General features: G+C 59.4%; 4 protein-coding genes across 4 annotated transcripts; all 4 read right to left on the bottom strand.

The window, feature by feature from the left end:
- Window positions 1-317: 317 nt before the first annotated feature.
- On the bottom strand, window positions 318-3,818 carry LBRM_26_1410 (conserved hypothetical protein; the record flags this gene model as incomplete). Its single annotated transcript, XM_001562322.1, has 1 exon — window positions 318-3,818. The coding sequence occupies one exon, from the start codon at window positions 3,816-3,818 to the stop codon at window positions 318-320; it is 3,501 nt and encodes a 1,166-aa protein (XP_001562372.1).
- An 813-nt stretch (window positions 3,819-4,631) lies between these two features.
- On the bottom strand, window positions 4,632-5,216 carry LBRM_26_1400 (prefoldin-like protein; the record flags this gene model as incomplete). Its single annotated transcript, XM_001562321.1, has 1 exon — window positions 4,632-5,216. The coding sequence occupies one exon, from the start codon at window positions 5,214-5,216 to the stop codon at window positions 4,632-4,634; it is 585 nt and encodes a 194-aa protein (XP_001562371.1).
- Window positions 5,217-5,994: 778 nt separating this feature from the next.
- Window positions 5,995-8,700, bottom strand: LBRM_26_1390 (guanine nucleotide-binding protein-like protein; the record flags this gene model as incomplete). The annotated part of the gene is made up of 1 exon (XM_001562320.1): window positions 5,995-8,700. The coding sequence occupies one exon, from the start codon at window positions 8,698-8,700 to the stop codon at window positions 5,995-5,997; it is 2,706 nt and encodes a 901-aa protein (XP_001562370.1).
- Window positions 8,701-11,460: 2,760 nt separating this feature from the next.
- Window positions 11,461-13,266, bottom strand: LBRM_26_1380 (conserved hypothetical protein; the record flags this gene model as incomplete). The annotated part of the gene is made up of 1 exon (XM_001562319.2): window positions 11,461-13,266. A coding segment is annotated over one exon (1,806 nt), but the record flags the coding sequence as incomplete, so codon positions are not given.
- Between the last annotated feature and the right edge of the window lies 1 nt (window position 13,267).

Below are 13,267 nucleotides of genomic sequence, written 5' to 3'. Positions count from 1 at the left end.
ACCCACACACTCAACTCACAACGACAAGACCGCAGGTGGAAATGGGGAGGGGAGGCGGAGGGGTATGCTGGGGTGGGGTGGGGAGAGAGAGAGAGCAGAAAGGCCATAAAGGCCTGCAGTCGTCCTCAGAAGGCGCCGTTCCGAGAGACGCGCAAAACATGAACAGAATCCGATACATGCGCCATTCCTCAATACCCCTCTTCCCCCGCCCCTACCACCCCTCGACGTGGGTGTGCCTAGCAGGATGAACACGCATCCCTTTAGCACAATTCTCCCTCTCCCTCTACCTTCCTCGACAGCTCTTGCTACCTTCGGTGCTACAGGCGCCCGTGCCTCAGCTGCTCCCATGCATCCTCCAGCCCTGCAGACTGGTAGAGGTGCGCTAACGCCGGCACACATGACTTGCGTATCCACTCCACCCAGTGCGAAACAGGAAGGCCATCTGCCTCTATAGTCCTGCTCTCCAGGTTTGCTCCAGGGTCGCCAGCAGCCCGGGACGTGCGCGGCATTTTCGTGTCATCTGCCCAGTCTCTCTGCTCATCGTTCGCATCCGCATTACCGCCACTCGGTGCGCAGTGGTGCACCATAACGTGCAGTGAACAGATCATGTATTGCAGCACCTCCCCTGCGAGCTTGATTTCTGCTGCAGCCACAGGAGCGCCAACACTATCCTCGTTGTCATCCTTGGCACCCGCCGGCCCGTCCCACAACTCTGCAAGAGTTCGCCTCGGCACACCACAGTGTCGCAGTGTTATGAGGCACGACTCGAGGTTGAGGGCGGGGCGATACCGACGGAAGACCCTCACCAGCAGAGTCTTGTGTGGGTCTTCGGTAGCTGTGGATGCGGCGGTTTGACTCTCCACCATGTTGCCCTTCTTTACTCTGCTGTCGCCTATGCTTGTGGAGTCATCCTCACCGCAGCCCTCGACCGCATTACCAACACGGACGAGTCCCCGGCGCTCCGCCAGCACCGCCTTGTGCACCTCCAGCTGCCAATCACGCTCGCGCCGCGCTACTGTCGCAAATACCAGCCGTACTTGCGTTGACTCGCCCCACTGGTCGAGAAGCTGCAAGTAAAGATTGACAGACCGGCGGCGCCACTGCGTCTTATCGTAATGCGGGTAGCACAGCCTCTGCAGCACGGCGGGCGTTCCGCAGTGAGGACGAACCCTTGTCCTTGCGCTGTGGAGTGTCGTACAACCGCTGTCAGCGGCAGCGCGGCAAGAGTTGGTGGGGAGAAGCTCACCTCGTACAGTGGCACCAAGCAACGTTGCCCAAACCAACTGCAGTAGCCGATGCTCCTTCAACCATGGACGCCCATGACGGGCAAGAGTCGCTTGAGAGTGGCGCCGGAGCTCCATGACCAACTGAATGGAGAGTGCCAGCGTCGACATCTCGTCGGCATCGCTACGTATTAAGCCGCCCAAGGATGCTGTTCCTGACCCCTGTTCCTGCTGCTGACGAAGAGCATCATCGTGGATAAGAACTTGCAGCATCCATGCACACCACGGCAGTGGAGTGGGTGGGGTACGCAACGGCGTGACACGTGCATCTTGATCGGAGGCGTGAGTGGCTGAAGAGGGCTCGCAACTGCTCGGTGTGAGCAGAGAGTTTGACCGGCAGAGCGCAGTCACAACGGTGTCGCGTGTAAGGTCCCACTGAGAGTGGGCTGCTTCCGCTCTTGGTCCTGAGACTGGCGCCGACGACGACGGGCTTAGATACGTGGCCAGCAGCCACCGCATACCGGCAGCTGCTGCCAGAGCTGATGCACTGGATGCAGACCCACATTGATCATGAGTCGTTCGATCAGCGCCGATGAGGGATCGCGGTGGGCCATTGCTGAGCGCCTGCTCCTGGTGCTGCTGCTGCTGCGACGGCACGCTGAACTGGCGTGCTGTCGGTGAGCGAGCTAGAACAAAACACTCAATGGCCTGCAACTCAATCTCAAGGCGGCTCTGTGGCATAGCAGGCATGCAGATGGTCGCGAGGAAGGCCACGTAAAGGGCAAGGGCGTCGTCCTGCAGACGATGGTGCTGCTTTTGTTGCGAAGTACCTGCGAGCGTGTGGGTTGGCGCCGTTGCTGAGCTTCTCATAATCGTCTCGAAGGTCTCGCGCGCCACTGCCGCAAGAGCGGAGTTAGTCAGCGAAGGCGGCATCGCCGGTGCGTCCTGCGATAAACTTCGGTTATGCGCCGCCTCCCAGAGGTAAGACAGGAGGGGAAAGTTGTCAGACGAGCCAACGCTGTACAACGCGGATGATTGCCTATGAAGTTGCGCTGCATGGCGCACCGCTTCCATAACTAGCAAGGCAGTTGTGGGGCGCAGAGAAGCTTGTCGATGCCGCGAGAGCACGCCTTCCACACCGTAGGGCTGCTCCGCAGCCTTCGTAGCCGGACCTGCCGCTGCCGCCACCGCTTCGTCTTGTGGAAGATGTACCAGGAGAACCTCCAGCACCCTGTGAACCAGGTAATGCGCGTGATGCATCAGCGTCGTCTGTGTCGCATCCAAGTCCTTGGTGGGTGTCGATACTTTATCGTCGTCGACGTCGCCATTGGTTCCGCTGCTGCCCTTGTGCGTTGTCTTGTACGACGCGGCGGCCGTCTGTGCGTGGTGAAGGTCGCGCAGGAGATACGTGGCGTAGTGGTGGTGAACGCCTTTAGGACTGAAAGGTGAGCGGTGACGTTGAGGCTGAACTCGAGCGGAAGAAGACGGGTCCGACGTCAGCAGCGAGGACGGTTGTAGCTCATGTGCTGATGCTGCGGCTGCCACAGTGTTGTCCACAACTGCTGTCGCATCACTTTCTAGCTTCTGGCCTCGATGCAGCTCCCTCCAAGCGCCGTAGACCCCTTCGCACACCTCCAGCGGTGCCCCAGCGAGCGAGTCGGCAGCCTCCGCTGCAGCTTGGGTACTACGTAGGCAGAGGAACAAGAGCCACTCCATGACTTCTGCAGTGGCGCACGAGGCGGTCTGCACAAGCTCAAGCCCTCGCTGCCAGGCTGGTTCACTGTTATGCGAAAGCGTTAAGGCCCTGTCGTCCCCACTGCCGCTCACACCCACGGCAGCGTCACTCAAGAGATCTGTCAGGGCACCGGCCGACTTTGCCAACACCGGCACATCTGCCCCTGTGGTACGGCTGTCGACAACCGCCTTGCTGCTGTGGCTGTTTGGCTTTCCTCGGTATTTCTTTGTGAGCATCTGCAGCTGTATCACAAGTGAGGCTTCCGACGTGTCAGGGGTCAAACCCGACGTGTTGGCGGTGGAGGAGGATGGGGGACACACAGTTGGTGGCCCGAGTGGGGCTGTTGAAAGATTGCCTGTGAGCCGGCTATCTGTAATCGCCTCACCGGCGGCGGCATTATGCAATCGTAGTGCTGATGCAGTAACCACATCGCACACGTGGCGCCGTTGCTGCCACTGTGCGAATAGGGGAGAGGGGGACGAGATTACTCTTGTCCTCAACACTTCCGATGGTGGGTTGATGCCCATACGAAAGACTACGCCCGAAGTTTGAGCCGACGACACCGGTCTTGCGCAGCGTCGCAGCTTATCATCACCGGCGCCCGCCGCAGTGCTGCATCCGTAGCTTCGATGATGCCAGCTCACCTGCAGTGACAGTGACGGCCGCCTCATCGTGGTCGGGCTGTGAGTGACTCTATTTTGAAGGAGCGAGGTCCACTCGAAGAACAACGATGAAGATGAGAGGAGGAGGGGGGGGGGGGAGGGGAAGAAGGGATGAAGGAAAGGTGAAGCATTGTCAGAAGTGGTTGCTGAGAGTGCGTTCCACGACGAGTGCACGCGCGAGAGGAGCTGCTGCACCATCTCCCCGCTTCCTGTAGAAGACCACCTGTACCCTCACCAGAGAATGGTACGCCGCACGGGCTGCAGCGCGAACCCAAAGCATCATGTACATGTCCGCGTCGGCCTGTTCACACTGCGTTGCTTCTCTTTTCTACCTCTTTTCTCATCCCAAGTCGGCACACCACCGAATGCCGTGGGACCCAGGCGACTTAGCCTCATCGACTTCACAGAGAGAACGAGAGATGGATAATGCACCCTATAGAAGAATGGTAGGGAAACAGACGGACAAGGGCGAACATCTCCGATACTCCCCCTGCCCCCCCCATCTACTCTCCATCGCCACCTACGTACCTCCTCCCCCCGCTGCCTGCAGATGCTGGCTGAATCTCCCCCTTTCTCTTTCGTTCTTCTTCATCCGTGTCACTGCACACCCACCCACCCACATACTCGGGGATGCCACGCGCAGGCGAGTGCTTCCCCGAGTAGCTCGCAGGAGAGGCGGCGGCGGCGAGAGAAGGGCGGTGAAAGAGAGGTGCGCCACTTGACAGATGTGGATGTGTACTGAAGTGCTTTGCCGGAAGAAGAGGAGTATGGGGGCGGTTTTGCCTGCCCTTATCATTGCCGACACCGCAAGTGCACGCCTAGACATGCGCGCGCCGAGTCGGGCATCCAGCACCGCGCCCCCCCCCCCCTCTCTCTCCGCGGAGTCTCTCACTCTCTCCAGCACCTCCCCCTTTCGTCCCGATCCAACCTGGAAACCTGCGTGTGAGAGAAACCGAAAGCACGGCGCTGCCCTCCTCCAACCGCTACGGTGCGCCATCACCGCATTGGCATTCACATCTTTGCCTCTTCCTCGCTTTTCTTACGGCGCTCCACGACGTCGTAGTTGTACAGTCGCGACGTGTTCACTTCCAAGATGGTCTGCTGCTCTTGCAGCCACGCCAGGTCTTCCTGCGTTGTCGCGAGGTTCTCTGTGGCGCTCTGCAGGTTGCGCTCCAGCAACTGCATGGCCTCCTCATACGTGTACTCGACCATGACGTTTGCACCAAGCCACAGGTGCACCGTTTTCTGTGGCAGCACCTTAGCCTGGCAGAAAATACTCTCCGTCAGTCCGTAGTTCGTCGTAAAGCCTTTGCCGCCGTTCTCTTCCACTAGCGATTTCTTCAGAAACGCCAGGGTCTGCAGCGTCTTCTTGATGTCCGGAATCTTCGCCTCGAGGTTGGCCATCGTGCGGATCAGTCGGTGCTCCGCGAGCTTGTATTTGCTGTACTGCTCACTGAACCGCTTCAGCAGCGTCTCGGCACTGTCGCCGCTCGACTTGACCAGCTCCGCCACGTTCTCGACAAAGGCGACCTTCGGAATGCCACGCGGACTGACATAGTCATCCTTGAAGGTGTACTTCTCCGTAATGGCACTCATTGCGCGGGCAGGTAAGTGAGAACGAAAGAAGGAGAGGAGGGAGGGGGGGGAGTAGTCAAGGGTGATGAATGATGCTGTGATGACTTGAATGCTAGCCCGATGCGGAAGACGCCCAGGGAGAGGTGAAGTGAGTGATGCCCCCACCCAGCCCCCCACATACACACATAGGCGCATCCCCAGAGCACAGAGACACGTGGGAGGCAAAAGCAAAAAGAAACGTAGGTTGGAAGACGGAGACAGGGCGATAAGAGGCGGTAAGGCATGGGGGGCTGCTGCTGTAGAGAAATGAAGAGAGAGGGAGAAAGGCATCAAGCAGCGTGCACTCAGAAAGAGGTGGGCAAGTGAGAAAGCGCTTTCGCCTTCCCCATGCGCAAGCACGTAGAGCAACGGGGGAGGGAGGCGACAGGGGACGGCGCCACATACACGAACACGCAGTCAGGAAAGAAGAAGAGAGAGAGGGGATTGCTGCTGCATCAGTGCCGTTACTCCCAACTACTCATGCCCCAACAGATGAGGGGCCGACGTTTGCTCGTGTGCTGATGCGAGAGCACGAACACCCAAGCAGAACAGAGGAAGGGGGAGAGAGGGCAGATGGTGATGTGTAAGTATGCGTGTGTGTAAGCACGGGAGGCGTGCCAACAAGAACTATGAGAGGGAGACAGGCCAACACGCGAGGTGTAACGCCCATCATACACCTACACGGCGGAGACTAAAAAGCGGAGGATCATGCCAACAACACTAGTTGCTAGCTCCCTTTGACTGCTGTGTCCCCTCACTGCTATGGCGTGCTGGGGAGAAGAGTAGGTTTGAATACCGGCAGCAGAAGATGTGGGCGAATGCGCTCGCGATACCACGTGGACTGCAGAAGATTCAGCTCTGGTGGTGCGTAGAAGAGGGCGAGCCGCCCCTCGTAGGCCTCCTGCAGAAGGGCAATGGCCGCACGGTGGACATCGAGGGCCCCCTTGCCATGCTTCACGAAGAGGCCGCACTTCTTTGCATATGCTTCACACAGCTCGTGCGAGCTCCAGCCATCCTCTGATAGCGCGTACTCGGGCCGCTGCATTCCGTACATTTTCTCAATGGGCAGATACGCCGCCAGGAAGCTGATGCTGGTCTGGGGGTCGCGTGTCTGAGCGATCTGGTGCGTCCCGAGGACAGCCTGCAGTGGGGGCGGCACGCCGAAGACGGGAAGGGCCAAGCCAGGGCTGTCCACTAACGTCAAGTGCGCTTCCGGCACTGGAATTGTCTGAATGTGTTTTGTGTGGCCTGGCGTGGGACTCACCGAGACCACCTTCGTGCCGCGAATGCAGTTGAGCAGGGATGATTTGCCCACGTTGGGGTGACCAATGAAGCCAATGTGGAGGTACGAAGGACTGTCTGACGCCCGGTCCTCTATAGCGTCATCGCTCTTCTCGTTTCCGGAGTCGTCACCGGTAGGAGCGCCGGCCAAGCCACCGTGACGAGCCAAACGCCTCTTCTTCGCTTTCTTTTGTGCTGCGCGTGGTGCTACGCACGGCAACGACGATGTTGCGTACATCGATGACGGCGGCGAGGCTGCATTTGACCGTTCCACCGCAGCGGCATTCTCTCCCTGCGCCGCGGCACGCGCCAAAGTGCCCAAGCGGCGGCAGGTCGCCAGCAGCTCGGCGATCTTGCCAGCGACCACCTCGAGCTCCTTGTAGGCGCGGCGATCCTGCTGAAGTGCGTACTGAGCGGCCTGCATCCCCACAAACAGTTCCGTGGCGCCGTAACAGAACTCATCATCCTCTTCGCTGTCGCTGCCGCCTGCAGCAGCGCGCTGGCGGCCGCCAAGGTGCGTCGCCACGTTTAGCCGACCAGTGCGCAGCTTCTCATACATGTGCGCGTTCGCCTTCTTCCGGTTCTTCTGCCGCCGTGTTACATCCACCTCACCGTCGCGTTGTCCCGCCGTTTCAGGTCTCGGGTTGGCGGTGAAGGTGCGCAGTACAATGCGCCCACTCACGGAACCTCCCTTCGCAAGGCCTTCGCTGCGGCAACACTTGGTATCCTTCTCTCCCAGCTGCTCTGCTGCATCCAGCGGCTCCACGAAGAAGCCCAGGTCCTCCAAGTAGCGATAAAGGAATCGCTGCCAGCACTGCAGCGTGGAGGCTGGAACGAGGTCTTCCTTGTTCAGCACAAACACGCACGGCTTGCGCGTCTCTTTCGCAATGTAGGTGAGAAGACCGAGATGGGCGTGGATGATGGGGTATCGCGCATCGGCCACGACGACAAGGACGTCACTCAGCTCGACAGTGCGCCAGAGCTGCTGCCACACCTCCAAGTTCCGTTCGTAGGAGCTCACCTCGAGGCCCTCGAGCGCAGTAGGAAAGGGGTAAGCGTCCACGCAGTCTGTGTAGAGGCCGAACCGCCTTTCCTCAATGCTCTTGATGTACTGTGCGTTGTCTTGATGCTCCTTTGCAGAAGTGACACCTGTGTGAACTGCGGACGCATTGCTGTCGTTGCTTCCAGCATCACTTACTTCATTCTGGTCTGAGCTGCATTGTCCCGCGCACGTTGTCCCCCCGTGTCTGCCTTTCGACGGCGAGGTGGCGGAGTCGTCCACAGGTGCTCGAGGAGTTGCCGCTCTCGATCGGCCCGACTGCAGTTGGGTTGAAGCACCACTAGCACCAGCCCTTACCGTGTTTTCATCTTCCACCACTGCTCTGCCTTCGGTTCCAACGTGCCAGCCTCGCGAGGGCAGTTCCACCGCGAACGGGAAGAACACACTGCTACTCACGCCGCCGAGCGCATCTCCGGCAGACGACACCAACGGACGCTCCATGCGGCGCTGCTTCTCCGCCGCGATGACGGCAAGGTTTTCCTCCGCGTTCACTTGGCCAGCATCCCCGCCGTCCCCAGCGCCGCCACGCCTGGAGCTCACGCCTGCCGCCGCCGGTGAAACCACGGCCGCGGCTGAGGACGCAGAGGATGGAAAGGCAAACCACTCGCCAAACGCAATGCCTGTTGGCGGCATCGTTGTCCGGCACGGAATCGGTCGATAGTTCAGCTGCTTGCGGGCAGCAATGACGGCGGCGGTTTCTTTGGCGAAGATGCTGCGCACCCCATGATGACGGTCCGCGTTGTACATCATTGTCGACAGTGTGCTGCACCGCATCTGGTTTCCACATTCGCCATCCGAGTCATTCGATGCTGCACTGCTGTCAGACTGGTAGTCTTTGTCATCACAGCCACCGCCAGCTTTGCGATGCGCAGAAGTCGATGCAGCGGTGCTCTCTTTTTCACGCTGTCGAGCACGGCGTCCACGTGCTGGGTCCTGCAGATCCGCTCGCTTGCGTAGGAGAGCATCAATGACGTCCTCGGAGGCATCGTCGCCGCGCTCCACGAGGTCCTCGCGCAGCTTCTCCCGCTCCCGGTCGCGCACCTTCGAACGCTCTTCCTCATCCCGCTTGCGCTGCCGCTTCATCTGTAGCTGCTCCTTCTTCTTCTTGCCACTAAACGGTGGCATTGCAGTGAGGGCGTGTCTGTGACTGAGGAGATTTTGCGGTGCGTCCTCCTGTTTTGCCTCCGCCGCGAAGCCAATCTACGAGAGTCAGTGTTTCTGCGGTGGAGTGCCTTTCGCTTTGACAACGCTGAGTTCTTCTGGGAGATCAGGTACACATCCGTGCTTGTATGACGATGATGATGATGATGATGTGTGTGTGTGTGTCATGATGGGTCAAGTAAGGGAGAGGGAGACGGTGTTTGAGGAATGGGGGCAGGGGTAGAGCGGAGGACCAGGCGCTGCAGGGGATGGGGCTATCATGAGGGCGGCGTTCACCCAGCAGTGCCAATTCACCGCTGTTGTTGCCCCTTTGCTCTGTAGTCGACAAATGCTGTTTTTCCGCGGTGGCAGATTGGGAGGGGGGATGGAGGGGAGTAGTTGAGAGGAGGATGCAGAACGAGACATCAGGCTCGAGAGAGGGAGAGATGAGCTACTACAACGCGCGCAGACTTGACGTAGACCATGGCCACTGTGGATTGGAGCTGCACGACGGCACGCAGCAGGGTGAATAAGGTTGTTCACGATAAGCATCGCCCTACCGGCGGCGCTGCGAGTCCGTTGAGGTCGTGCATAGTGATGAGAATGAGGAGCACGAGCCCTTTGTGAGCCGCGCGGGCGGCAGTGCGCATGACGACTTTGCATGGACCTGCGCAGAACAGATGTTGCGGTCGGGCGTGCCGACGGCAGTCCCCGAACCCGCTTCTCACTGTTGTGACGCGGAAGGACGAGGACCTAACAAGGAAGAGGCCAGCGTGTAAGAAAGCCGTTGACAAATTTTCTGCCGGAGGCGACTGCAAATGCGGCTGGGCATTCCAGTCCGACATACGCACGGCGTCTACGGAGAATCAGTGCTGATGAATGGGGCCTAGCCGAGCGAGTCGATGCCAGAGGCGAAGGGACGGCCAAAACGTGGAACACCGCCGCTGGGCTGACCCACGCGCAGCAGGCAGGCTGCTGCTCAGCAGCACTGCTTCTTAGGCGGTCTTCTCTCGTCCTTGACGATGTCGCGTAGCTTGAGTCGTGGTGAAGGCGACGACGATAGGAGGACGGTGTGAGCACGGGTTGACAGTGGCTGTCGTCTTCCGCTCCGTGGTGCCCGCCCTTTCCGTGCAGCAGGCCATCGTTGCTGACTAAGTCACCGCGTGCAACAGCATTCTGGCCCTCTCGCACATTCTCCCTTGTGAAATTGGAGCTTGGCAACTCGCAGCTAGGCGTGTGGCCGTCGTCATTAAAGGATCCCCCGCCGGACGACGGCGAAGTGCTAGTGCATGCCTGCTGCAGCTGTCGCCTCAATGAGTGGAGCTGCGGTGTTAGCAACTGAGCTGCGGAGGAGACCGTGATGGCGCCAGCTCCCGCTTGCTACGGGGGCGGCAAGGAGGTGTACAGCGAGCGCAGACGGCCTACAGCTGCCGTGTTTCTGTGCATCGGTACGCGCGCCTCCTTCCCCCCCACCCCATGTCGTTTTCATTGCCTCGTCGAGTCTCGGCTGACGCTGTGACTAAAATATGGCGTCGTGCCCGCAAATGAGAAAAAAGTATCGCTGTGACCGTTGTATGAGCGCGGCTGTCCCATTGCGCGAGGCTTAGTGAACAGCGTAGTGGAATTGGCCGATGATAACGGGACCGCTTCCAGCGGTGCGGCGAGAGTCAGGCGGGTGGGGGAGAGGGGCGGGAGACAGGAGGAAGAGAGGTAAAGAGCAGCCAAGTCAGAGAGAATGACAGGGCTGTCGTAGGACGATGCTACGGTGGGCGGGTTGGATGAAGCGAGAACTAAAGGGGATATCGTTACTGCAGCGCCTGGCTTACATCCTCGCTGAGGTGCGAAAGAGGAGGTGAGAGGGTAGGAGATCGACACTGTAGGGAGAAGGGGGGCAGACGTGACGGAAAGAGGGGGGAGACTACCAATCAGCTTGTGGGTAATGACGCACCTGTATGTGTCAGCGTGTGAGCGATACGCCGCTCCGTGCTGGCGCTGTGCATCTGCCGCCTCTGCTTCGCTGGGTCGCTGTTTTTGCTGGCTTGCTTCGCCTCCTCATGTGTGTATGCTTCCAGCAGAGGGGGGAGAGGCTGGCGCAGTAGTAGCAGCTGCCGTCATCCTCATAGTTGCCACTACCATCCATCGTAGGAAAGACGCACACGCGCACGAGAGGGGCGTGGGTGGAAGAGAGGGATGAGGGAAAGAAAGAGAGGTAAAGTATGTCCATGCAGCGACTGACTTCACTGTCTTGCTTCTGAGGGTTGCTGATGAGCTCAAACACTAACACTACCCACACACGCACATGGGCACCCATACTTATACGCCGTGACTATGAGTGCTGTCAAGGCATTGGCCTTGCGTATGCCCGTCTTCTTCTTCTCGTGTATGTGCTGCTCGATTCGGGACAGAGGGTGAGGGGGGGGGGGGAGGGTGAGGGGGAGGGGGAGGGGGACGAGACAACAAGGCCAACCGTTTCCCAGCAAAGGGGAAGCCAACGCGTGTTGGGGAGCATTATTCGAAGAGGGCCCTTCCGCAATCAAGAGAGGAGCAACGCTTCGCCTGGTTAGGCGAGGAGAGGAGGGAGCGGGCGAGTAGAGAGACTCTACAAGAGCTGCCTCGTCACGGTCGGAGGCAACGACGTAGGCGTCCACTCGTAGTTGTGCACCCCAATGTGTACACCAACGCCGTTGGCTGTGAGACCTGTGGACGCGTACTGATAGCTTCGCCACCTGATGGCAGCACCTCCCCTCAGTAAATGAGGGAAGCCAGTCGTGACCGAGCGTCTTGACTCTTCAGATCTGTCGGATAGAGCTGGAGAAGAGACATGATCAGCGTTTGAACTTGCGGCACTCGTGCCTGTGCCATCCGTACGCGCTTCGCCGTCGTATCGGGCGTCTTGCCGTCCATGAGATCCTTCATGCTCTCTGCGGCACTGCTGGCGTCCGGCGTGTCGGTCCCTACGTCACGCAACGGCTGTGACAGGCGTGTCCGACTCAGTTTCAGATTGCACCTCAGCAGCTCAAACAGCTGATTCACAACCGCAGACGGGAACGCGCTGCCATCGAGTGTTCGACTATCGATGTGGGCGTCGATGATGTGCAACATGTCTACGCAGTACTGACTCTGGCCAGCGATAAGTGTCTCCATCTCTTTTAGGGCGTCGCGATGCTGCGCATCGTGCACATCGTCCGCACCCCTCGCAGCTAGGACGCTGCCGAGCCGGTTCGCATCCTGCGCCGCCAGCATCGCCGCTGTGCGTAGCTCACCACGAACGAGGTTCACGTCTACCAAGGCCAGCACCCGTCGCAGCGCGGGGTCGCCTTGGATGGGCTCAAATTCCTTCTGCACGGCACGACGCGCCCAGTCCACGTTGACGCGCGCCACATCGCCAAGCGTCGCGTACGACCGGGCGAGGTAGAGCGCCTCAAGCGCACAAAGTACGCCAAACGCGTGAAACTGCGGGGCGTTGAAGTAGTAAGTCTGCATTTCAGCATCGGTGAGGCGACGCACGTCCATGCCAAGCTGCTTGTGCAGCTCCTGTAGTTCTGTGTGCGCCTTCTTCTTCGTCTCCTGCAACGTGCGTCGCAGACCGTCAAGCTTCTCAGCTTCCTCAGGCAGCTGGATCATGTCCGCGCCTACTAGGGCGTTCATGATCTTGTCCTGCAGGAATGTTGTCGAAGTCCCATTGAGCAGGTCTGCCGTTGCAGCGGAGGGCAGCGGGCTCGCACTGGTGCCACTCGTCCCGCTTGCCTTGCTCTGGCGTGCTAGAAGATCCACATTCATTTCCTTTTGGTAGTGCTCGAGGAACTTAATGAGGATACCGTTCAGTCGCGCCTCAGCAATGTGGCCCACAACTTTATCAACAATGGTGCCTTGCATCACGAAGTACGTGATCGGAAGTTTCGCGCGCTCCACAGAGAAGGCGGAGGCCAAATTGCGGTTCTCATCAGCGTTAATCATGCAGAGCTTCAGCCACTCCATCTTCTTTGTTTTCTGAGTGGGTGCGGCAGCTGACGCTGACGACGGAGTGGACGAGGTTGCGCTGCCCTCAGCGTCTTCCGGTACCTGTCTGTCGTTCACCTCCACGGCTAGCTCTGACAATGCCACCTTCGCTGTACTGCTGCCGCTGCTGCTTGTCGACCCTGGTGCATCGAGCCCTGCTGTCTGAGCGTTGATCGAGTCCACTAGCTTCTCTGCTGTTTTCAGGTAAGCAGAGCAGCTTCGACTCGAGATGTAGTAGATAAGGCAGATGGCCTGCTGTGACTGCAGCACCTCTGACTCGAAGTTCGATGCATTCGTGACGTACGAAAGGTGGCGCACGGCGTTGCCGGAATGCGACGCCGAGGGCCGGGCACCGCTGCATTTGCTAACGTACGCACGAGGCAAAGACGAGGATACCGACAGGAGACGTACACCGAGATGGCTGAGCGACGACGACTGCGCAGCTAGCAATCCAGCAACAGCCGCCGTTCTTTTCTGCCACCTGTGGGCAGCGCCATCGGCTACGCCGCGGAGGCCAGTGGTGTCAAGAGGGATGAATGCCCGCTGACAGAGA

Source organism: Leishmania braziliensis, chromosome 26 (assembly GCF_000002845.2).
Source record: "Leishmania braziliensis MHOM/BR/75/M2904 complete genome, chromosome 26".
NCBI lineage: Eukaryota > Euglenozoa > Kinetoplastea > Trypanosomatida > Trypanosomatidae > Leishmania > Leishmania braziliensis.
Note: the sequence above shows the minus strand (reverse complement) of the source record. Positions and strands in the feature narration are given on the sequence as shown.